Source organism: Aythya fuligula, chromosome 3 (assembly GCF_009819795.1).
Source record: "Aythya fuligula isolate bAytFul2 chromosome 3, bAytFul2.pri, whole genome shotgun sequence".
Taxonomy (NCBI): Eukaryota; Metazoa; Chordata; class Aves; order Anseriformes; family Anatidae; genus Aythya; species Aythya fuligula.
This window is the reverse complement of record NC_045561.1, coordinates 33,390,858-33,416,905: the sequence shown is the minus strand read 5'-3', so window position 1 is coordinate 33,416,905 and position 26,048 is coordinate 33,390,858. Positions and strand designations below refer to the sequence as shown.

Here is a 26,048-nt window from a genome sequence, read left to right as displayed (position 1 = left end):
TGTTGTATTATTTGCCTAAATTATTCATATGCTGAAATAAACGTGTTGGCTATAGAGTTATCCCATCTCCCTTGCCTTTTGCTGAAAATATTATTTAACTTAAAGGTGGCAGTTATATAATTTAATCCTCGTCTTCCATTATTGATGAATTTTAACATGAAATATGTAGACGTTTTCCCTATTCTGCCTTATGGACTGTTGGCCATAATTATGTCAAATAGAATTTTTTTCTCCTTTTTTGAAGAAGTATTTATTAGAAACTGTCCTCTGTGGTGCTGACAGAGGAAGTTTAAATTGAAAACTAATTTCTGCCTCCTTATTTTTAGCCTTCTTGTAGGCCATTTTCAAAAATGGGACTTTCTAGTGCCTTGCGGCCTGTTGGCTAGAATGCCGTGGTGCTTTCTGGTGTGATGGATCTCTGCCCCTGCAAGCAATTCTGATAAAATCAACAGATAAAACAAAAAATGTATGTTTGTCTCGACCCTGAATTTCTGAGTTCTCTTATGAATTTTCTCACTGGGGACATGGTTATAACTCCTGTTTTACATACCTGGAAATGGAGGCAGAGCATGGGGAAATGCCCATACATAAGTGATTGCTTGTAACAGCTCTCATAGCTTCTCCTTACCAGCTGCCCCTCTGCTCATGAAACCATTCTCCCCTTCATGGCTGCCAGCTCCTCTGGCACACAGAGCTGCCCCTGACCCTTGTGGTTCCTGTGTGCTAGGGGGCTCCGGAGCTGTCACTGTCTCTTTTGCTTTCTGATGTGATTATTCTCACTCCTGTTTGCACACACAGATGGAGCTCAATGGATCCCTAATAGCATCCTTTACTTAATTAACATGCAATTAGCTTAATGAATATTTTAACCTCATTATGTAGTTACTCATCTTTATCTGTTGTGGGTAAGTCTAGTGCCCAGCTCTGGCCTGTTATAAAGACATGCCAAATTAGTCTAGTCCTTCAATTATGTTCAAGGGGCCTGTTTATACAGCTCTTTCCACCTCCCTTTATTTGGTGCCTCTTGGATGGATGGGCTGAGATTTATGGAGGCAGAATAAGTTTTTTATCTTCATCTTCCACTGAAGGACTGGACATTTCCTTAAAGAAGAGAGATAGGCAGGAAGTGGTGGTGTTAAATCCTTGTAGGTTGGTGGTTGGTGTATTCTGTTCAATTGGTTGGGATGAACCCTATTTCTCTATTCATGGGAGAGGACTTCAACAAAATCTTGGCAGATACGTCCCCCAGCTGTGCGTCTTTCCCATTTTTAGCCTGCTCTATGATGTGGTATCCTATGAAGGACAAATATCCTTCTCCTTCATGGTCTTCACGTTCATGATTTGCACCTCAGCAGAAGCAATATCTATACCTTGCAGAGATGGGATGGTGGTCCCTCAAGTCACTGACCAGCACGTGGAAAACCCTTCTGAGTAAAGCATTTGAGACAGACAAGGAAACCACGGTCCTTTGGGTCAGAAAAGAGGGAAGATGGACTCTTGCCTGGCAGTACGGTAGTGGGAAGGGTGTCTGCTTTCCCTCAAGTGACCTCGTTTGCAGATTTCACCCTCTTCAGCCAGTCAGATGTTTTAGCAAAGCTTGGCAGGAACCTGCCTTGATGTGAAGCTCCTATTGCTTCCTTCTCCAAGCAATTAGTTTGTAAATACAGCCAGGGGAAGAGGAAGCAAGAATGTGTGGGGGAAGCAAATTTGCTTGAGTCAAGAGTGACCTCTTGAGTTGACTGCAAAGCAAGATGAAGGAGCGACTTGTTCACCATCAGAGTGGTGGGCTAATAGAGCATATCTTGGCTCTCTGGTTAGGACATGCCTGTGAGACATCTAACTCCCAGCATGCTTGGAAAATCAACCACTTCTCTGTGTTGACTTGTTTACTGTTGACATCTCAGCAACCCTCTCACTGCCTCTTCATTCTTGTTATAACCTGGGGAAGACAGTCATGCTTCCTACCCCGTGCCCAGGGAAGCAAGCTGGTAAGAGCCATTCAGTCTCAATGGGAATCCACACAAACAAAGAGGAACAGACTTCAAAGATCTTGACAAAAAGAAAATATCTCCAGTAAAATGCCATTGGAAAGTTAAGAAAGCAGTGAGCACTATTTCCTCCAGGCTATGCTTTTTGTTGTTTTGAGTCAGCAAGGTTAACCAGAGAAATAGAGCAGAAAGTTGAGATTATTGGGAACAGCTGCAGTTGCGTTTTCAAAGCCTTCCTGCATACTTCAAAGGATAACAACAACCTTTATTTACACAATGCATACTCCTGCCTTCTCAACCCAGAGCTGGCCGTGCAGTGAAGGAGAGAAGTGAAATGCTGAGGGGGTGTTGAGCAAAGAGCAAGTGCAGAAATAAAAAGGGCTGACTTAAAAGTTACTCCCCCTCCTCTGCAAAGGCAAGGGTCCTGTCCAGCAGGGCTGCCACGTGTTCTTCAGGCTGTACTCTGCTGGTGGGGCCACCTCCCTGCCAGGCCAGGCCCAGAGCTTTCAGTCAGCAATTTCCAGCTCTGACTTAGCACGTTGTGTTCAAATTCTGTCAGGGTATCACCGTCTCCTGTCCTTACAGAGGAACAGCAGTGTTCAATGAGGTAATGAGCTGAGAAGATTTGTGGGTGTGCATATTGCAGCTGGGTCGGCCCATGCAATCCATGTAAAGAGCACTAAGTCTGTATTATTTGTCTTAATCTGGCACTCTTTCAGAAGCAGCTGTTACTGGAGATGAATACTTTATTGACAGGACAAATACAGCTAGAGCAGCCATCCATCCCAAAGTCAAGTGGACAGACTCATACGTCTCAGTGCTGTGGCTGCTGAAGCCTAAGGATCAGAATTAACATTCATTAGTCCTCATCCTTTGGATTGACGGAAGCAGCCCTGTGTCCCAGGGTAAGCTGTTGGTAGTAAAGTCCCAATCTCATCCTGCAGCTGCTGTGAATATTTCCCTGGGCTTCCTCAGCACTCAGGAGGGCCCTGTGCCCCTGCTCAAGGTGGAAAAAAAAAACATCTTTCCAGACACAGAGGAGGCAACAGATAAGATCCAGAGGCTGCAGAACTAAAAGACCATGATCTATGGTTATCATTGGTTTCCACACAGGGCTTCCCAAAAAGCTGCTACTAATGTAGTGTAACTGAGCCTATCTTAACCAAGGTAAACTGAAGTCACACCACCAACTCCAGTGGAGCTGAGCCACTCCAACCCTAGGCAAGTTGTTTTGACTTGCCTTGACATAGAGCAAGACACCCTAGGACAATCAGGAAATGGACCCAACATGTTGCTGCTGCTGGGGACAGGGCTATATCTGACTGGCAGTGTTTGTGTACATGCCAGGGGGAGCAAAAGACTCCTCTAGGTGAAGATGGTAAAGGTTTTCGTTTTGCTTGGGAAGATCCCATGGTGTGAATTTTCTTACGATACTTGAGTGTCACTTGAGAGCCACCTAGGTACTGGAACACTTCGTGCATGAAGCATGAATGTGAATCCAAGCTAACAGACTACCTGTTCCTTTTTAAAGGATTTTGGGTTGTCTTTGTAGAAAGTTCACATGGGTTTCATATTCACAACCTCCTTTTACGTCAGCTGGTGGGCTCAGAAGAGGGCAAGGGCTGGCATCTTCTCTGTTGGCCCTGGATAAGAAATAATGGCAGGGCACTCTGTGTGGGAAGCTGTTCTCCTCCTGCCCCCCTTGTTAAAAAAATGACTTTATTCACCAGGGTTGTCAATCTAAACCCTTTCCGCAGCAGGAATTCTGTTTAGAAAAAAACAATAGACCCAAAGTTGATAATCAGATGCAAATTATGTACCAGTATGCAGAAGCCAAAGATAAGATTTGCATAAAATGTTTGCATGACAGCAGCTAAGTAACCCTGGTTGTTGTTTTTTTTTGTTGTTGTTGTTTTTGTTTTGTTTTGTTTTGTTTTGTTTTCCACATAAAGTATCAAAGCACAGAGTGATAAACCCTCATCCAGACCGTCTCCCCTCCTCTAGCACAGCCCTCAGCCAGCAGGCTAGTGTTTGAGGGCAGACCAGTTCACCAGAGGGGTGCCCTTTCCCCTCCCAGCTGCCAGGGCAGCAGCCTGCTGCAGGGAGCCTCAGGTCTCTTTTCCAGGAGGAGGAAGCATTAGTGATGAAGGTGGAATGGATTTGCAGCTTCTCTTCCTCATCAACACAGCTTGTCCACCAACTGCTCTGTGTGGATCTTAAAATAGTCTTTTGAGGATAGGAAACTGCTCATCAGCTTCAAACCAACAGCTACATCTTGTGTAAAAGAGAGCAACCCAGGGTGCCGTCGCTGTCTTAGTTTCTCTTTTGTGAGCAGCTGGTGGTTGGTGGGATGCACTGGGTATGTTTCCACTGATCTTGGTTTTAAAATTCTGTCTTACTGCTTCCTCTGTCTATGGGGTTTTGGGGCCAGTGCTGGTCAGGGGCTGAGATGCTTCCAGAGCCAACAAAGACCATTCGGCAGTGCTAAAGGGTAACCTGGAGTTTTAAGCGAGTTTGCTAAATCCTGAAGGTTTGTGACACATCTGCCCATCTTCGTGTTTGCAAGTGGAGTCTTTTTGGTGCTGCATGCGGAGGATGCCAGTGGCACCTTTGGTTAGAGACTGCAGAGACCCATCCTGTGTGATCTACTGGGCGCTCATCGGGAGCTGGCCGTGGCTCAGCTGCCTGGGAAGGATGGTGCTCGTAGGATATCGGGGCTGCACGACTCACTTCGAACCCTGAAGCAGCGTGACACAAATGAAAAGAGAAGAGTGGGGTCCTCCAGAGACGCCTGTGCAACACACGTGAGCCTGACTCATCCCTGGCTGCCCAGGGGCCCTTCTGTCAGATGGGAAAGAGCTGAGCTGTGGCAGTTGCGGCAGCGGCTGCAACAGCAGCAGTGCCCTGTCCTCTTAATACACTGCCATCTGCTTCTCCCAGCTACAATCTATAGCTATTCCCCCCCTCCCTCAGCCAGTAGAAAAACATGCCCTGGTTTTCATCTTCTGTGCAGTGTTTTATTTCTGCTGGTTTCTGAGCTGATCTCAGCTGCAGTTCACTGGGAGAATTGCGGAGCAGTCCCACCTTGCTCCAGCTCCAGCTCCATGTATTAGCTGTTTTCTTCGAGCAGTCATTGATATGTGTGGATGTGGCCTCTCTCTCTTTTTCTCTGTCTTTCTCTCTCTTTCCCTCTGGATGTGTGTATGTACGTGAACCAGGGCAAGAAACAAAAAAGCTGATTCTTGGAACAGATTAGTTTGCATTACACAGCTGACAGGCTTTCTTGGAGAAGGCAAGATACTGGGAATTCAGCATTTCCCCTTCATCAGTGATTGATTGTCTCTGAGCCTTGGGGGGATTAGAATTCTGCATTTTGAGTCGCTCTTGGCAAGTTCAAAAGTAACAGAAATGCACCTGTGACATGAAATCAGGCCTAAGAAAACTTATTGTTTCCTTCCTGGCTTCATAAATGTGCCTTTTTCATCTCTGTTGTTGGCTCCTTTATTTAAGCCATACAGGGGTTGTAGCCTTTTTCATCCCAAAGCATTTGATAAACTACTTTAAAAGAGGTAAATGCAGTGTTTGCCCAGGCTGGACAGATGAACACAGATTAAATCCTGCGCTCACGTGCCCAAGACTACAAACTTCCCATTAAATGTTGCCGTGTCTTCCAGCAGCTCTGTTGACAATGTTTCTGTGTTCTTTGTGCCATGCAAAATATTTTTAGATCAGCATTAACCTCTCCGTGCTTATGTGGGCGGATGCATATGTGTGTGTATATTATTACCCTTAGTACTAACAATTGCAAAATGTACCTGCTTGATTCACTTAAAAATAAAATAAAAATAAAAAAATATCAAATATTGGTATGCTCCATGCTGAACATGTAAAAATAAGGTTACAATCTGTCTCTGTTAAAGGCCCATTATGGCTCCTTTACAATTTTGTCTTGTGAAACATGTTTAGCTTGAAAATGGCCAGCCTAACTCTGAAAACAAGGGAGTGTAGTTGTGAAACATCTGAAGGAGAGCATATCAAATGCTTTTGGAGCAGTAGTTTATTAAAGATTTAACCCCTTTGACATTTCCCTTTTTGTGTACTGTTTGTTCTGATCCCTCTAGCTCCCAAATATATTGTTTATTGTCCTTCAGATTTTCCATATCATTAATTCTGGCTGGAGGCTCCAGCAACAGCTGTATTTGAAGAAACTGGATTATAATTGAGAGAAATTTATTAATGATTTTGTTGATGCCCTCTGTCTTTCTTATTGATTCCACTGGAAAGCATCAGCTTGATTGTATTGCCACGGAGCACAAGCAGGGGACGTGCACATGAATGCCGTGATCCCCTGCAGTCCAGGTGTGGAAGCTGAGGGCGCAGGAGCGGTTCTCTCTCGGTTTGGGGTGAGTAAGCCAGCCTCGGTCCCAACACCCCTCATTCCTGGCTGGCACCATGAGTATGAATTGTGTGCCCTGGTTATGGTTTACAGGGCAGAATTTGCTTTATGCAAGATAACCCAATTATCTGCATCCTTTAATTTAAGTGTGAGGCTGCGTTTGCAGCTCCAAGATAATGATTTCAGGCTCGGCTTTGCAGGCACGAGCTTCTGTACCTCATTACAGGCAGGGCTGGTTTTGGGCAACAGGCAAAGCTGCTGGCTGCCAAAGGTGGTGGCCTGGCAGGGGCAGCCAGCTTGTCCATGCTAGAAGGGATGGGGACAGCCGCTGCAGCAGCAGGAGCAGACTGCCCACCCAGCCTTCACCCACAGAGTTGTGTGTTATCAAGATGGGGGTAGAAAAAGAGAAACATGTCCTGGGAGGCACCCACCCTGCCGCTACCACACAGCTGAATTTTGCCTGCCCAGGGATGAAGAGAAAATCCTTGGGCTACAAAATTAAATTTTGCCTACCCTGCTGATAAGCCTTGAGCCAACTCTGATTATAGAGGTATCTTCACCTCCTTCTATTTTGACTACAAAGAGAGGCTTATTGAAAGGTTGATTTTGATCCCTGTTAAGAAGAAAATATAGGAGAAAGACAATAAAACTCCTCTTGCTTTCAAGATTATAGATTTAAGTCTCACTGACAATACAATATTTTCAGAATGTGTGAAGTTACTTGAGAAGGAATATTTTAAATCTAAAAATCATTTACATTACCTCCATTTCAATATGTTTGCAGCACCTGTCACTTTTTTTGTGACCCTCTCTGAGTCCAACATAAACACGTTATCCTGCAAAGTCTTAAATAAAGGTAGGTAAGACACCGCTTCCGCAAGAGGCAATTTACCAAATCAGGGATGATAAATGTAGAACTGTGGTTTGAAAATGAAATGTTATTCTCCACCAAGACAAGCAAGGAGGTAAAAAAAAAAAAGTGCTAATATGAGAAATTTCTATTGGTAATTTCTTGATCGGCCAATGCTCATTTTCCAAAGCAACAGGCATCTCTTGTTTTCACTAAAATATTCTTTTTCAAGCATCTTTCATCAAAATGTCTGCTGTTTGTGGGGGCTCAGAGGTCCTTTTTCCAGACGTGGTGACCGAGGAAGTGGATTTAATATGAGAGCTCAGGCAAGGTGTTTGGAGCAGGGTAAACTTACTTCCCAGTTGTCCGAGGTGGTCAGACTGCACGGTGTCCCCCAGGCCAGCTGTGCCCAGGGGACCTGGGCTGGCTTTTCCTCCCACACCTTCCCATTGGCCCCTCCAGCCCCTCCTGCTCCCTGCAAGGACAGGACATGTTGGGGAAGTCTGATGGGGTGGGATGGAGAGAAATGAGGGCAGAAAAGGAGGCAGAACTGCCAGGGTCCCGAGGGCGCCACCAAATCTGATGGTCCCTGCAAAACCCTGGGACTATAACCCTGCCCCTGGCCCAGGACCCCATTTCAGCCCCCGGAGCCATCATTCCTTGCTCGAGTGATGCCCCATCAATGCCAGCCTACATCTTGTCTGTCCCCAAGTTTCATTTTTTTGTTTCCCCCTGCATCCTTCCCACAGCCCTCATTTCTCCTCCCATGCTTCAAGCTGCCCCAGCATCCCTCTTTTATCCTGCCTTGGGCCATTTCTTTCACCCTCCATTTTCTGCCTGCCCTCATTAATTCCTAAGTCAATCCTTCCCCAGCTTTCCCCCAGCTTCTCCCTCTCTCCTGGATCTTGCTGGTTCCCCCAGACCCTGCTGAAGCTGTGTGGACAGGCAGCTCCTCTATCCTGACACCCACCGCCACCTGCCAGGAAACCTCCCAGCCATTCAGGTACTGCAGTTTGCCTGCAAATGCGAGAGCTACCAAACAGCTGTAAATCCAATCCCAAATGTGTATTGTTCCTTCAGAATACAGGTTTGTGCATCCTGATGAAATATGGCATTACTCTGTATGAAATACAAATGAATGGTGTATTATTGGCTTCTTAGAAATCAGGACTGAAGGTTACTCCTCACAATGTGCTCTGATTAGAACAGGAGGTCAGACCAGCAGTGTCTCCTTCTGTCTCTGCAACCTGTGAATGATTTGATCCATATAAAAATTACGCTATTTTCTACTAATTTCCCTGCTTGACTTTGCTGATAGGGAAGTCTGCTGCTGTTACTCAAATACCTCATCTAGTTTTTCTAGGGAAGTTTGGATGCTGCAGCTTGTCTGGCCATGGCAATGGCTTCATCCTTCACTGGAGTGCAGCCATCTGGGGAGCTGCATGGAGAAACTTCTTTGGAAACCCACAGTGTGAGTGTGCAAGGCTGGAGACATGAGGAAAGTGCAGGAAAATACCTCAGTATCTGGTGAGCCCCCAGTGGGAGGTTGCAACAGCTGCATTGCATTTCCAAGCTTTTCAAAAAGCGCTTCCTGTACAATAAATAAACCAAACCCTCTCTCGACTCCTGTGGCCCTGTATTCGGCTTTACCTCAGGCTGACACTGTGATATTCCTCCCACTGTCTCAGTCCTTTTGAAGGGCTGAGGAATGGTGTGTGGTGGAGCTCCCCTCATCCTCACGGCTCGGTGCAAGGTTCCCAGCCAGGGAGACATGCCCAGCACATCACTGAAAGTGGTAATGGCCACAGTCATCAGCATCCCTGGCTCTAGCACCAGACTAGCATGATTAGCTCTTTTTCTCTTTCTTCTAGGGACTAAATGTAACTGAGAAATCAATCAGACTTCAACCTCCTCCAGGTGATAAAGGGTGGAGGAGGTGGAGGTTCCCTGCAGGTTGCAAGATCCATTGTTACTTCTCTGGTCTGAAAGACAGGGAGAGGAGAAATGTTTTTGCTTTGTATCCACTAACTTTCTTGGCATGATGAGCTCTCCAGCTAATAAGCAAGTAATTATACATAGAAATACACAGTTCAGCAGCAATACTGTCTGTCTGGAGCCACACTGAGGAATGAGAGAAGAAAGTACTCCCTTCCAGCTCTGCCCATGCCTCTGCCTTGCTCCTGGCAGGGGCAGGTAAACCCTGTGCTGGCAAACTCTGCCTCTCTGCTTCAGCACATCCATCCTGTGTCCCTGGTTATTGCCAGCCCCAGCTTGGCTAAAATGATTAGGGGCAGCTCAGATGAAAAAGAAGTGGTTGGTGCTTCTATAATTTCCTCCCACTAGGGTTTTTCTGTTAATTTCTAGTATGAGCTGTCTCACGTTACACGGCTGTACAGTAATGGTGCTTCTAACTCTGGTTTGCCAGAGAATTGTGTTATAAATAGTCATGATAAATCGAAACAGTCTTTCACCATGAGTTTTCTAAAATGGAACAGTCTATCAGGTTACAGAGGAAAGACAAGGATGACACTGTGCCTTAAGGATATAAGTGTATTTAAGCATTGAGGCACCAGGGAGTTGTGGTTCAGACCCACCAAAGGTAAGGAGGGAGCAGCAACCTTTGGGGAGGGAGTGTATGTGTATAAAGCATCCTTTCAGCAGGCACAGCTCCAAATGCTTTTGCTTCTTTACACAGCTTTTTTTGCATCCTCTGAATTTTCGCAAAGAATTGGTTAAGGTATTTTGACTTGAACAGGTGGTTTGTGAAAATGTAGCTGTAGTGCATCACCGGACAGGAGGGAAAAAGATGTGTGTGCGTGGAGGTACAGACAGGTTCACACAAGGACAACAATCACTGGATCCTTCCTCAAGAGTGTTCAGCAGTGGCCAACAACATCTGAAGATGAAAAGGTGTGAGTAACTTGAGGGGGTAACTCATGGTCCATGTAGAGCATCCAGCAAGGAAAATACCTCTGTGCAAAGTCTGACTGCCCAAGCCTTTTGGATGGTGGCAGTGCACATGTGTTCCTGCCACCTTTGGGTTTCAAATGGTTTTTGTTGTCATGTTAGAGTGAGAGGCCAGCAGAGAGCTGCAGCACTGATGAACATGGCTCCTTGGAAAGCAAAAGGGATGCTTCAGGCATTGAATGGCATGCTCTTTTCTGCAGTCTGCCTGGAAAGCTGCTGAATCTTTCTGTAACAATCTCTACCACTTCTTTGTGGTCTGGGATCAGTAGTGAGTGGGGATTCTGGTGGAAAAATACTTTTATCCCTGCGGCTTTCTTTTTTCATCCAAAATGCAGATGCTTACCTTCTTAAAGTGAAGGCATCTCTGCCTGGGAACAAAAATGGACTGAGGAGCTCCTTGTGTGCAATTTGAAGGGAATGCATTGCTAATGGATCAGCTTCCCTTGCAAAGATTCCCCAGACGAGGGTGGTCCTTGGGCAGTTGAAGTGAGCAGGTACCAGCTGGGGCATTTTCTCACCAGTCAGTGGGCCTGTGAGACCACAGCCTAACCTGAGTGACCCCATAAAAGAGCCTCTGCAGGATTGCCTCCTACTCATGTCAGGGTATGGGAGATGTAACGTGCTACCTGTGACCAGGGGCTGTCTCCACCGAGGCCTTGATGGCAAGACCCCATCTGAGGTTGTCCTGTGCGTGTTTTACATCAGCTCCTGACAATCCACCTCATGCTGCGACTTGTGTTTGAAACATCTTGTGGGAAAAGTAGCACAGCCCTTTGGGAGAGCTGCTCGAGCAACAAGGCTCTGGCTGAAGGCATCTTCAAGAGCAGCTCCTGCACCTTTCCCAGCTCCCTGCTCTCCACCATGGGCCAGAGATCACACAATTCAGATCATCTGCCCGACACTGAAAAGATCAGTGATCGATGCACCCTTTGCTGACAGTGGCAGACAGCACCAACAGGGGAGGATCATACCCAGCCTTTTGTATCTGCTCTCGGTGAAAAAAACATCCCTTTCCTCTGCACTCTGGGAGACACATGCTAGAAGATGGGGGCTGAGGCAATGAAAGCAAACGAAAGAAAGGAGAACAAGTTCCTTTGACCAGCACCAGCTTGACATTTTTCCAACTCACTTTTTACAGATGAAAGGGAGGGTGGGAAAGAAGAAGAAAGCATGAATGCAGGAGGAGAAGGAGGCAGAGGAAAAAAAAGATCAAAGAAAAGGTGAAACAGGCAAAAGATGCTTCCAGTGGTGCCGAGACACTTGTCTGCACCCCTACACCAGCCCCTATCTGTCCTAAAGCACAAGAGCAAAAAAAACAGCAGGATCTCTGGGAAACTAGATATATAGTCTAAAAAGCATAAAGATTGGTGGAAAATGTTGAGTTAAAAGCCTGTGGTTTTAGTGCACAAGAAGCGGGATGGTGTGCGAGTGTGTCAGCACTTGAGCTGAGGAAAGAAAAGTGGCCACACATGGAGATCACAGAGGAAGGGATTGCAACGGGTTTCAGATGAGCCTAAACCAGGAAATAGAAATTTCTCAAAGTGTAACTGGGGAAAGGCAGGAAAAGCAAAACCCAGTGCAATGTCAACCAGGTGCCAGAACTCCCAGCACAGCCCAGGGACTGGCGGCATCACACAAGCACAGGGAGGAAGGGTGGTGAAGCCAGGGCAGGATGAGTACCCGGGGTGAGGAATAGAGATGGGTTCCCTCTTTGTCATTCCTTTCAGTGCCCAACACACTTGGTGCTGGGGAGAGTTAATCAAAAAAAAAAAAAAAAAAAAAAAAAAAAAAAAAAGCAAATATACAAGAGGCTCAGAGGTACTACTAATGCTGTAAAATGCATCTGGGAAGAAAGCAAACACAGCATAGGTATATTCCCTGGGGTGGAATACACCAGAGAACTGAGGACAGCAAAGCAGAGCCCTTGGGATTTATAGCCCTACCTTGGCATGCTTTGTATGGGGAGCAGGAGATACCCGGGAGGATCTGCAGCAGGAGCAGCACCAGCCTAGTGTTAAGGATGGCAGCAAGCACTGCTCCAGGCTAGGGAGATTTTTTCCCCAAAGAGATGCTGATTCCAGCATTTCAGAATCACAAACTAGCATTTTTATGCTTTTATTCTTTAATTATTTTTTTACAGTTCTCCTATGAAGACCAATTAAACAGAGAGAAGACAGACAGTGGACAGATTTCATCCCGTCATTGTAGCTTAGCCCCTGCTTCCCCATCTTCCAGCAGTTCTCACTTTGCAGAGCGCTTGGTGCTGTTTCCCTAACGTGTTTATAGCAGCCCTACAGGGCTCCCTCCCCACGCAGACACCACACGCGCTGGCTCTCCCTTGCCCATCCCAATTCCCTCTGCTTGGCTCCTGTGTGCCTTATCTCATCACCTCGGGTCAGACCCTTGCCCTGGGCCTGTGCTGGGCTGTGTCAGTGCCTCCCCAGCTCAGCAGGGCACAGCAGCACCGCAGGAGTACCCCTGTGCTCCCAGCTCCTCGATGCAGACCTGTGCTGCAGTTATAATTCCCTGGGTTTCCCATCCCTGCTGCAGTGCTACAGAGGCTTTCCCCTTCCCAACTCTCTTGCAGCACTCCAGGTCACCCATTGTCTTTAAGGTGCCCCCCCCCCCCTTTTTTTTTTTTTCCTTTTTCCTTCCTGTTTTCTATTCCCACTCCCTTTTAGTAAGCAATAACAAGGGAAATGCTGCAGCAAAGCTTCCAGCTGGGCTGCCCTTGCTTCCATGTGTGTGCATGGGGAGGGAGGAAGGAAGAGATCAAACTTGGAGGCATTCGTGGCTGTTGTGCTGCGAAGAAAATGAGCAAGAAAGAGGTGACTGAAATGTCAGGCCACGTGCTCAAGAGATCACTGGGAACCACAGATAGTTGCATCATCTCCGAGAAGAAATAAATGACAGCCTGCACCAGATTATAGCATGAAAACATTGACACAAAGAGAATTAATGTCCTTGTAACTGGACCTTGGCCTCACACACTTCTTCAATCGTCTCTTGCCTGGTGACATTGTGCCGGGTATGATTTGCTCTCTTTGAACACCACATCCGTCCCGGAGACTGTCTACCTCAACGTAGCTGTGAAATATAGGTGATGTAGTGCGTATAAATATTGCAGGGAGACAGGGCTCATTTGACAAGTCGGGGCTTGAGAAGGGACTGGAGACGCTGACTCCCAGCCGGAAGGATGGGACAAATCTGTTCTGCAGAAACGGCCTGTGGGGAAGGAAGGCATCCCTTAGCCGTCCCTTTTGACAGGCAGAATCACCGTAGGGCGCGGGTTCTTGATGACAAGTGGGTTGCTTACAAGTGTGTCGGGAAGGCTGGCTCACTGTTGTGCTTGGAAACTCTATTGTTCTGACTGTTATGATTTATGAGGACTCAACAAATAATTATTAATTACCTTATTTAGCAAATGCAACGGTGTACTGAGGCTTTGGCACAATCTTTTTTTTTTTTTTTTTTTTTTTTTTTTTTTCACTCAGAGTATCCATTGACAGGTGACAGCTTTTTCTAATTATTTATTATCCAGTTATTTTCCCTTCATTTCAATGGACCACTCACATTCTCACTTTATGTGCATTTTTTAATTTTTATTTCTTCAAACTATTCCTTAATTGGATGAGTTCAAAGCTACTTTTGGCACCAATACTATTATTTGCTAAGAGAAAGCTGGGTTGTTTCACATACTTTGGCAGTTTACTTTGAAATTCATTTTTCATGAGCATTTGTGCCAAGGAAACATGAGCATGTGCATTGAAAGTTAGCACCAAAAAAAAAAAAAAGGGTGTGAAGCATACATTTCTGGGATTTTTTTTTTAAAGACTTGTTATCCAGATCTGTAATTCAGAGTCATTCAAACTCCGAGGCATTATTTCATAATCAAATGAGAATCCCCGAAAAAAAAATACTAGAAAGGCTATGAAGCGCCCCCAAAATATCCTTATCTTAAAATGAAGAGTAGAAAAAGATGAGACTCATGTCTCACTGTTTTTTTTATCACCACGCAGCTTCCTGGATCTGCAAACATCTCCTTGCCTTGTTTCCTTGCGCTGCTGCCAGCCTGCTTTGTGCAGATGGGGACAGTTTTACTTTCCCTCCTCAGTGTCAGCTCCTGCTTCTCCCCATGCCCTGGCAAAGGGGCTGCTCCTCCTGTCCTCCCAGTGCCACCCTCCTTCTGCCTACAGACCCTTTAGCTGTGTTGCCAGCACCCACCGTGGGAAGGATCACATCCTTCTCAATGAAGGGCTTATTGAATTAAAAATAAATAATAATTAATATAAAAATAATAATCATAAACTTGCTCACACCAGACACCTTTGTAAGGTCTTTCCCCATGCCATCGTCTTTGGGAAGGACACCTCGGAGCGTGAAGCCCACGGTTTCTTGGCAAGCGTTGCCTTAGATTGGCTGGGGAGGAGGATTAAAAAAAAAAAAAAAAAAAAAGGAGTTTCAGACTCTTCAGACTCACGGCATCCTTACAAGAGAGGAGATAGGGTCCGGCAGGGTCCAAGGGAAAGGGAATTCCCCTGCCTTGCCTGGAGGATGCTTGTCAGGGGAGTGGTGCTGCCCTGTCCCTAAAGCTGCCTTCCCTCTGCTGCCTTTCGGTACCGCTTTTCTCTGCCGCTGAGCACCGTTTACAATAGAAATAACTGCTTCGTAATTAGCGGCTATATCTATTAATTGCTTGTTTGTTAGAGCATGACTTAGCAGCCAGCCGCTCTCTGGGCCGTATCTCTCAATTACTGCTATTTTTCATTATTTTTTTTTCTTTAATTACATTTTTATCCAGGTAGCGACACGCTCGCGTTGCGAACCGCCGCCCGCCGGGAGATGCTTTCTTCGGGTGCCGGGGGGAAAGGGGGGGACACCGCCGAGCCCCCACCCCAGCAGGCACAGGGCAGCACCCGCAGCCCTCCTGGAGGGGGGCACAAACTTCTCCTTGGCAAACCTTACCCCCCCAAAAAAAAAAAATCCAAGCCAGGAGAGCCCCCCCGTCCCCATCCCCACCACCCCCGAGCCCCGTTCCCCAGCACCGGGCTTTTCTCAGCGCGCATCCCGCCCGGGGAGAAGCCGACCTTGCCGGGAGCATCCTGAGGATGGAGGGACCCGGGGCTGGCGGCTGATTTCTCCGCCCGGAGCGAGCCCCCTTTCCTCCCCAGCCCTGCGGTGTCGCCTCTAATTGGGCCGGGGCTCGGGGAGGCTCGGGGAATCGGGCAGGAGGCAGGGCTCTGCCGGAGCACGGCTGCTTTAATTGGCTCGGATTTTTATATATTTATTTATTTATTTTATTTTATTTATTTATTTTTTAAACCGAAGGGGAATGGAATGGTGAAGAGGGGAGGGGAAAATAAATAAATAAATAAATAAATAATTGGCAAGCCAAAGGGGAAGGAAAACGCGGCGTGCTGGGCAGAGCTGGCAGGCAGGGCTGAGGCGAGCCCGGGGCTCGGTGCCCCCGGACGCCCCGTGGGGGGGGGCAGCGGAGCGGAGCCCCCCGGGGCCGCCAGGGGAGCGGGGACGCCGCCGGCAACTTCGTGCTGGGGACGGTCGCCTTTCGGGGCGAGCACCCGGCCGGGAGTAAGCCAACTTCTTGCAGCTCCTCCATCCTTCTCGGCGGCTCCCTTCCAGCTGCAGCCCCCGCTGCTTGCCCGGGGGGGCTCCGGCAGCCGTCGGGGGGGGAGCAGCGCGGATCTCCCCCCGGCTGCAAAGCGCCTGCGAGGCGGGAGGAGCCGGAGAGCAGCGGGGGAGAAGCAGCCGGCAGAGCCCTGCACGCAACACCGGGGAAAGTTTTGAAGGGAGAAGGAGCTGGCAGGCTGGGGAGGAGGAGAGGAAAGCCGGGCTGAGCTGCTTGGCGCCTGCTGGGGCTGCTCCTCGCTCGCTTCTCCCTTCAGGCTGGCTGGGGCGATGCAGTGCAGCTGGGGGAGCTCCTGGGAGACGCTTTAAAAAAAAAATAAATTAAAAAATAATAATAATCCTGGATTTGATTAATTACAACAATCTCCTCCCCAGAAGATCTGGAGAAGAGGATACCTAGCCCTCCCTCCGCCTTTCAGCAGCTGGCTCCTCGCCCCCCTTCTCCCCCCCCCCATTTTTTTTTTCCTCTCTTTTTTTTCTCTCCACCTCCTTCTTTCCCCCATTCGCTCGTGGGGCTGCGGCCAGAGCCTCGTCGGGAGGAGGGCGGGCGACGACTCTCCCAAGTTGGCCCCAGTTGGCAGCACTTCGGGCAGCCCAGGACTCCGGGCAGCGCTCGGCGGCTCCCCCTGCACAAAGGAAACCCCTTCGCTGGGGGGGGGCAGCGCTGGGCTGGCCCGGACCCCGCTCCTGCTCCTGCCCCTGCGGGCTGCCCACTGCCCTGCTTCTTTTCCTGGGCATCCTCGAGCATCCTTGCGAAGGGAGAAGCGGCTCTCCGCTTTCCTACCCTCCCTGCCTCCTTCTCTTTTCCCATTCATTTTTTTTCTCTCTCTCTTTTTTTTTTTTTTTCCTTTTTTTCTTGTTGCTTTTTAATTTTTATCCCCAGGCGGCTCTGGCGGGGGGGTCCCTTCCTCCGCCGGTGTCCGGAGCGGGGCGCATGGGGCGGCGTTTCGGGAGGTTTTCGCCCGCTCCTCGCTCCCCCGCCGGATGCTGCCTGGGCTCTTTTGGCTGTTTTTCTTCGCCGGCGATGAAGGCGCTGCCTTGAAGATGGAGATGATCTGTTTTTTATTCCTGTCTCTGGTGCCAGCCTACAGCAGGGGACAGGGGGTTTACGGTAAGGGGCGGCATCGCGGTGGCTGCTCGGAGGGAGGGAGGGGGGAGGCGAGGGCGCAGGGCGGCGGCGATGGGATCAAAGTTAAAAAGCACCTGCAGGAGAAAGTAAATGACGCTGCCAAAGCTCGCCGCAGCCCGAGCGGAGAGGTTTACGCAGCGAAAGGCTTCCCGGAGCCTGTGGCTTCTCCCTAATTGCTCCCCGTAGCCCCCGGCCGCCCCGGGGCTGGTGGACACGATGCCGGCAGGGGTGGATGGATGCTGCCCCTTCCCCTGCACGGTGCCGGCACGGCTCGGCTCGGCTGCCCTCCGTGCTGCCCTGCCCCAAATCATCCCCCCCCCTCCCCGATCCCCAGGGCGACCCCCGCCGGGCTCCCCCCTCTCCCTCGGGGCTGCCCTTGCGCCCTGGTGAACTTTGCCCCGAGCTGATGTGGAGCTGCTTAGAGGTTACTTTGATTTTTATATTATTTCTCCGACCGTGGTGGTGCTTATTTCCCCCCACCCCGTCTCGTTCAGAGGCAGGGTGGCAAATGGAAAGCCCAGTGCAGCAGAGGAGGGCGGGGGGCAGCGGCTGGGGACCCCCCGCGCCCCCTCCGAGCACCAGCCCTGGGTGGGATGCGCGTGAGCCAGCCCCCAGCCCCCCCTCTGAATTCTGCCTTTCCAACGCACTGGGAAAAAAAATAAATAAATAAAAGCAACCCCCAAGACTTGCCTCTCCTAACAAGCCGGCTTTATCTTGGCTTGCGACTCAGTTGTGCGTTGCTGTAAAGTCCTTCTGGAAGGCATGCCTCTGCCTCTAACAAGCCCGGCTCTCTGAGCTCTGAAGAGAGACCCCAGTGAGAGAAGCCAGCCCCCTCCTCCCCCTTTTTAACAGCACGCAGCCAGTCTCTTGTGTGAGCCCTGGCAAAGATCAGTTCAGTCTCCCTGGCTATGGGTAAGTCTTTGTAGGTCACTTTTTAATGATGGATTTCTTTAATGGGAACAATCCCTCCTTTCTCTTTGAGGGCTGGGATGTTAATTTGAGTTTAGGTCTGCTTTGTAAAATAACCATTTTTTAATGGAGGGAGTTTTGCTTCTTTTTCTCCTTCTTCCTCCTAGTACATTTTCTTGCAGTCCGCATGTCCAGAGGAAAATTGCAGGGAAATGAAGAGCAGAATGAGTTTGTGGTACAGAAACCTAGTCAAGGCAGGTTATTTAATCCTTTAAACCAGGCAATGTGTTTCTAGCTGAACTTTCTTAATTTTGCCTTAATGTGCTTGCTGCTGAGTAGCTGATGCTGTAGAATGGCCTCTTTGCTCAGGAGCGTAGCAAGAGGGACAGAGCTTACACCTGGTTTACCTAAATGTGCCTGAGGAGCCTGGCTGTTGTGGGCTTTTTCATTTACTTCCACAAACTTGCATTTGTTAGAGATGCTGCTGAATTAGATCCTCAGGATAACTTACAGGTGGCTTTCTCTTTTTCTCTGAGAGAGACTGGAGAAGCAGCGTGCAAGAGAAAGCCCAGATAGACAGACATGCACTAAAATGACGGCATCTCTGAGTCAAAATGGTACTACTCCCATCTATTCTCTTACTTAACCACGCAGAGGAGAAACCCGCTCTCTCCCTCCTCTCCCCTCCCCTAAGTCTTCCAACTATCTGTTGAGGCTGTCGGGAGTCTTTGCACGCAGCCATCCCCGAGCGCAGCCCAGAGCAGCGTGCCGTGGAAGCAGCACACTGCAAACTTCTGCGGTGACTAATAGTTTTCATTTTGTCTCTCCCAACCCTGCCTTCGGTCCCCCTATCTGCACTGATTTCGTGCTTTGTGCAGCCAGCGCTGTTTGGGTGGTAAACTGCTGTTATTGATGGCTCACGCAGGACTGGATTGATACCGTTATGTTTGCGAGGATAACTAAAGCAGGATTAAAAATCAGCCCTACTGCCCCGCTGCTTTGTCTGAAATGCTAGCCTCTCACCGTAGCTTCGAGCTGATCACACTTAGGTGTTCTGTGCTGTGAATGTTGGCCTCGTGTGGCGCTTACCGTGGCACTTTTGGGAACTCAGGTATCATGGTTCAGGTCTATTTTTCTGCTTTTGAGGATTCATGGTGATGGGAATAGGGTGAGGTGTGTATATTGGTCTATAAATATATTTTACTTTAGTAAATCTGCTAAGATTAAATCAGATTAAACTAGATAAAGTATCCATGTGATGTACTCTTTAAATAATACACCCACATGGATGCACACAAAAGACCTCTGTCTAGGAGAGTGGAGTTGCTGGAGAGGTTTATTGAGATGAATGGTATAAATAAAATGTGTGTAAGGGGGTTGCTGGGAAAGAAGCTTTCGCAGTGGAGGTGCGATTTAATTAGGAGTCAAGGTGCTTTTAGCCTGCTACCTGAAGAGGCTTGTTATATAAATTGGCATTTGTTGTAATGACTGAAGAGTGTCTGAAACCCTCTTCTCATTAGCTGATCCCATCCTTTCAGCCTTGTTTGCTGAAATAAGACAAAGATGGCCTGACACGGGAGGCAGTTCAGCAAGCTTAGCCTCTCGTGGTGCCCCATTTCCCAAACTCAGTGTGTGCCTGTCAGTCCCGGTGCATTACTGCTGCCGGTCAAGATAAGGAGCAAGCAGTAACCAATTTATAGGAAATGTCATAATTTGGAGGGAGAGAAGAAAAGAGGTAAGGGGGAAGGGGGTCCTGACCTCCCATGTTTCAAGTTATCGGTGCTTAAAGGCTATATATTAGACTGAAAGGGGAGGGTAGAGAGGGTTTCCAAAGGGAAGAGCACGCCTCTTGCTTCCTCATCAGCCTTGCAGACTCCAGAACACACTTAGCTCTGATTCAGGGTGTGCCCAGGGCTGCTGCTTTGCTTACTCCATGTGTAGCCTATAATTAACATTTTGGGGGTGTCTGGCAGCTAGCCCAGTCCAGTCCAGATGATCAGCAGCAGCCTTTTTTTGGGGCAGGATAAAAGAGAGCGGGCTGTTTTGTCCCCTGCCTCTCATAATTCACCTGCTGAAAAGGCGTCTGAGAAGCCTTTCAGGAATGGTCATGGCAGTGTGCGATGAGGGGCTGCAACAAGGCAAGGGATGGGGAATAAAAGCTTGGGCTGGGCAGCAAGCAAAACTGCCTGGCACGGATATCAGGAGGCTTGGATGGGCTGCGGTGCTTAAAACTGGTGCGATACTTAAAACTGGTGTGAGTGAAGCACATACAGAGTAGTCCTGGCCTCTGAATTTGGGGATAAATGGCCCCATAAAGCCCTTTCTTTAAAGAGACACCATCGCACTGAATCACCTGTGAGGTGCCGCTGCAGGCAGGCAGAAAATCTAGCGGGAGAATGTTTTCTTGTGCCTGCAACAGGGGAGTGTCATGGTAAAACATATCTTAGGTTTAGGCCATAAACATTCCCACTCTTTCATTTCATGTCCACATGACAAGATTTGTTTCCTGCTCCTCTTACCTGTGAAGTAAAAGCCTCTCCTCCTGGAGCTTTCAGTGCAGCATCGCCCAAGCGGGGTGTCTCAACTCACACGTGTCACTTTGCTGCCAGTTTTGGGGGGAGCAGGCACACCCTAGTGTTAACCTTGAGCTTGGTGGCATGGATCTGTCCCCCTCCCCTGCCTCTCACTAGCTGTTTTGCCAGCAGGAGCCTGGTGCCAGGCAAGGAGCTCCTCAGCTTCCTTGCTGTTATCCCAGTGCTCCCCGTGCCCTCTGAAATGAGTGAGAAAATTGCTGGCTGAGGCAGCAATGGAGCTGGCTCCTGTCGGCCCCTTCTTGGCTGATCCTGCCTGGGAAAGGGAATGTACGAGCACAGCAGTACTCCAGACATCTATGTACGAGTGTGTATATGCATCTTTTATGTATAAAATATATGCAGACACACATCCTCCCCTGTGGGCTCAGCCATTTCTCCTTGTTGTCCAGCCCTGAAATCTGTGGTGACTCACTGTAGCCTTTCCATCACAGGTGTTTTGTAACTGGAGGGCCAGTTACAAAACTGGCCTAAAGACTGCCCTGCTCCAACATTTGCATGGTTCTCTGCCAGCTCTTTAAGTCCAAGGCATCAAATCTGGCCAGCCCTGTGCTCCTGCATGCTTTGGCATCCTCCAGCTGTAGTGTGTCAGACTCACACTCCTGACACCAGAGCCTTTGTTTTTAGGTCAGGTCAGTAGCTTCACACACCAGATAAACCCTCAATTGACTTTAATATGCAGTACTAGAAAACTGACATTATCCTCTTGACAGGTTGTTTGCAACTTTGCTGGTAGAAGTCAAAATATTTCACTATAGGTGTCACCAGAAACCACCATCCTATGCTAATTTTTGTGGGAACATGAAGACAGATGTTGAATAATTTGACATGAGCAGCATAGCTTTTAAAATTATCACCATGTCAGCTTTGCACTGGATTTATCTTTTTTTTTTTTTCTTTTTTTTTTTTTTTTTTTCCCCCTTCTTTTTAGTTATATATATTTCAGATGATTTTAAGAGATAGGGGAGGGAGATGCAGTAAGTGGCTCCCTGTAAGTGGAAAATGCAGCTGAGGATGGCCTTGGAGGCTTAATAGTCAGACAGCAATTCAGTAGTGGCAATGAGGGATGCTGTGCAGCTGGGACTGCTGTTCTTATTTTTAAATAACAAGACAGAGAGACTTCCATGCTGGAGACTCAGAGATCCTGTGACACTTCCCATCAGCCAGAAGCCTTAGTGTTTTGGCCATGTTTTGACTGGAGTTATTGCTGTTCTGCTTTCTGGAGTAGTGCGGTTTCAGGCTTCCACTCCCTCCCTCCATACACACTGCGCTCTTTTGGTTCATTAAGCATAGCTGATGCCTAAAAGTCTTGCCTGAGCAGCCATGGCTTGTTTGGTGAGGGAAGGACTGAGGGCTAGGGCAAAAATTGCAGTGTGACCAATTTCTATGTGCTGGCGAAAGCAGTAGAGCCAGGTGCATTTCTACTAGTGAAAGGCTGCCTGGCAGGGCGTGCTCTGCTCCTCTGGCGGAAGTCTTCTGAGCCCTACCTGCAAAAAGGTTTCTTTAGGTGGCATTAGGTAAGTCAGCAGCCTGTGTAGCTCTGCAGAGAGAGCTTAGTGGTGAAGTTCTCACCGTGGTGGATAAGTGTTGGTGGGTTTTGTGCCGAGGGATTGCTGTGTTGTGCCCGCAGAGGGGGCTGTGTTCTGCTGTGGAGAAGCTGGGTGTTCTCCTTGTGATGGGCTCCTTCCAGGCAAAATACAGTGGAAAATATAATTTTGGTCTCAGAGATGCAGCAGGTACCTGCAGCTGGTAATACACTAGGCGTGTCTTTAGGCTATCCTGAGCAGCTGAGGTCTTATCAAAACTATTAAGAAAACTGTCTCTAATCTCAAGCAGTCAAGGTGGGCACATCAAGTGCTCCCATCCCGGCCACCTTCCGCTACTCATCAGCTGGGGCTTGAATTCAGACTGGGAAAACATCCCCCTGGCTTGTGGAGGAAGGATGAGAGGGCTGTAGGGTACAGGCACTGTGCAGCAGCAGGCAGACCAGGCAGGGCTCTGGGATCTACCAGAGACAGCGATGTGCTGTGAAGAGGTGGGAGAAGGGAGTGCGTGTTTCATGTCTCTGTGCCCGTGTTTAATGGTGAGATCTCTCCTCTGTCAGGATCCAAAGCACTCGCTTTGAAAAGGAAAGAAAGCTTTCATCTGCCCTTTACTTGGGGGAAAGGGTTGAAGGAACAACAGAGGCTTATTTTTATAGCCAAGCGCTAGCTCAGTGTTTAAAAGAAGAAATTAAATGTGTGATACCCCATGGAGCTGGTGATCAAAAACCGCTGCATTAAAGATCTGGGAAAGAACTTGAGAATTGGAGCCAGGAAAGGGAAATCCCGGGCATCTCTGATCGTGGTGCAGCAAAAGCAGAGCCAAGAAGAGCTTTTACCAACAGGTCAGCCAGGCCACGACCTATTTGAAGGCTGAGCTATCAGGCCAACACCGGGGCTTTTCTTGGAGCAGAAGCTCCTGCCCCCTGCCCATGGAAAGGCAGCCCACAGGTCTCAGCCCAGCTGTGCCACATCTGGACAAGGGGATGGGGACGGGGCTCATCTAGCAGGGGGGCACAGGGCACATCTGGGTGGCAGGACTGTGCCCAGCAGGGGGAGGCATTTCAGCACCTGGGGGTGCCACAGCTTCACTGAAAGAAAAGCTGCTGGATGTGGACCACTGGGGAATGACCCCACAGACATGTGTGGGGTCTGTTTTCTGGCATGGACACTGCAGCCACCCATGTGGGCTTGGGGAAAGGGCAGCCCCGTGCTCCCACCGGCTCTGTCCAGCGAGAGCAGTGCCCGGGTCGGAGCTGCTCCTTCCCTTTTGTCAGTGCTGGCCGCTCGCTTGCTTCTTCACAAATATCATTTATTTTAGGGTCTGAAACTCTGTCACGCAGTGTCCAAGCAGTTCATGATCCTATTTTTCTTTTCCCTTCCAGGAGTATCTCATTGTCAATTTCCCATAAAAGATCATATAATAAATAAGTGCAGGCATCTTAAACCCTGAGTTAGCTTTTCAACCATTGTCTCCATCTCTTTTTTCTTCACGTACTTAGGTGATCAAGGGTTATGTGGTTTTTTTTTCTTCTAACCAACAGGGTTAGAAGAATCTGAACAGTTATGAGGGAAGAGCGATCCTCATGCACGGCTTTCCTCTGGCAGGAGGAAAAAAGACAACAGCAAGGTGGCAGCTGGCTAGCAGTGCCCCTGATGCACCCAGGTGCTGTGGTGCTGCCATGAGGCAGCAGAGCTGAGGGTACCCCAGCAGAGGCTTGTATTGATGCTCATACATCAGATTTGGCTCTTGGGAAAGTGTGACTTAGGGCTTGGCTCACTGCACCGTTATCTCCTGAGCATCGTGGCTGCCTACAGGGAGCTCTTTGTGCTGCAGTGCGTTGGCTATGTGATATCTCAGGTCAGCTTCTGATCGGTGATACTGTAAGTTTTAATGCCTAAACAGTCTGGTCCAGGTGAAGGGAGATGCCCGAAGTAAACAGGGAACTGGTAAAATACTACTGAACACAGATGATTATTTCTTTAAATTTCCTGCATGTTTTTCTAGACTAGGCACCAGCATATGCTTGTATGACTGCATCCCCAAAATCTTGGGAGCTTTATGGTCTCATAATGTGTAAACTCCTACGAGGAAGACGTTCCTTTTGTACACTCCTGTGGAGCACGCTGTGTTCTCAGCATTGTGTTACTAATGAGCAGCAGTGCAGATGAAGTTATACATCTCAGTGGCTGCAGATGAGGCAGGACAGCCGTGGTGGCAGAATGGCCTGGTGGTTCAGTGTCACCTCTGCTGTCCTGTGAGCAGGTCATGGCTCGACCAGGCTGCAGACCTGCAAGGAGGGGAGGGAACAAGGGTTTCAAGCAGCAAGCATGGATCTATCTGGTCAGCCTCTCACTTTCCTGTTGCTCCTCTTGCTCGTGCTGCAAATCACTCGTGGAGGTGCTGTTGGCTGCTATCCTGCTGTACCTCGCGTAAGGGAGATCCCACGATGTACCAAAAAATCTGCCTGTGATGTGTTGGCTGATGGTGTCTCCGCTGCAAACTGCAGCGCAGGACAAATGGCATGCAGACACTTTTGCTGGGTTTTATGGAAGTGGAAATGATGGCAGGGTGAGGGTAGCAATTGACATAGGTGCAGTAAGGGCTGTAATTTCTGAAGAAAAATTAGCGCGTGTTGCATAAAGAACCAATATAACATTGAAAGCTAAAGTCAAGCTGTGAGAAAAGCTTTAGGATGTCTGCAGGTGGACATTTAAAACAAGAGGAGATGCTTGCTGTTGCTGCTCCAGTTTCAGAAGGAAATGGTCCTTCACTAATTGGCGCAAATTGTTTTAAGATAAATGTGGATGGGGAATCTTCTGTGTGTGCCTTCATGATGAAACAAAAAGGGAAAAGAAATGTGATTCAGACAGATGCTTGAGAAATGGCTTTTGAGGTGTTTTTGAGAAATGGCAAAATGGCTTTTGCTTACAAACACTGTTGGAGTTTTTGGTGTTTGTTCTATGCCCGCCGTGGTGGGTAAAGGCACGTGTAGAATTACAGGGTGAAGGATGACTGTCTCTTGCTAGTTTAATAAATTGATTATTCCAACTCAGAGCACCCCTTGAAATAGTGGGGATGTGAGAAATCAAGGCTCACAGAAACAACCTGACCTCAGCAGGAGACAGCTTGGGATGTGTGACTGAACTCCCCGGCCAGGCAAGTGCACACATTTAGGATGTTAAGTGCTCCAGACCAGCTGAAAGCTTCCTCTGTGGTTGTTAGACCCTGAAAATCATCTCAGAGCACACGAGTAGGATTTCTTGTGAGTTTAGGTGTTTCCCGTCACTGTAATATCTATGAACTTCCACCTTTACACAGCCCCTGTTGCCTACAGTTATTCCACTCTGCCTGTGGGGAAATGAGACAGAGACTAAGTGATTTGTCCTTGGCAGAAAAGAGAATCGAACACCAGCAAAGTTTTAAACATCCTTTTCTATCCGGTAAAGTGCAGCTGGTATTAAGTGCGATCCCCGTGGCTGACAGATGCAAGGGAAATACATCCCCAAGAAGGAATAAGCCATTAAGAACAGGTATCTCAGAATTAAGCTTTTTTTTTTTTTTTTTTTTTTTTTTTTTTAATTAAAAATGACAAAACCATGTTTGTTTTCCAGTACCAATTTAGCTCATCTTTGTTCACTTGTAAAGATTTATTTGGGGATATCTTTTAGGGTGTACCAGAGGCTGAGTCTTACTGTACAGCACTGGGGTATAAAGAGGGAAATCTTTCAGGCACGGGTACATACGTGTCTCTCTTCTGCTCCAGTCTGTTGGTGGCTTGGAAAATTGCTCTGAGGGAAGTGCAAAGATTAGTTGTGGAATATGTTGATTCATTTGGCAGCAATTTAAATTATTTTGCACTTGATCAAAGCATCAAAGAATTGAATTGTATATACATTAAAAGCTGTTCTCATGAACGGGTGAGGCTAAATAACTTTTTGGCACCAAAGGGAAGGATGAAAACACTGACTATGCCATGAAGGAGTAGAGATTTAGGAAAGGGAAAATAGCAGGGGACAGTATCATAGGT

General features: G+C 48.1%; 1 protein-coding gene across 3 annotated transcripts in view; it reads left to right on the top strand.

Moving 5' to 3' along the window:
* Positions 1–16,714: 16,714 nt before the first annotated feature.
* The window catches only part of MDGA1 (MAM domain containing glycosylphosphatidylinositol anchor 1), a 137,330-nt gene continuing 127,996 nt past the window's right edge, over positions 16,715–26,048 (top strand). For 2 of the 3 annotated variants that reach the window (XM_032184007.1, XM_032184006.1), the window contains exon 1: positions 16,715–16,958. In XM_032184007.1, the coding sequence (XP_032039898.1) occupies positions 16,832–16,958 (127 nt within the window). In that variant the 5' untranslated portion in view covers positions 16,715–16,831. The remainder of the gene's footprint in view (positions 16,959–26,048) is intronic. The other variant, XM_032184008.1, reaches the window with a different exon arrangement.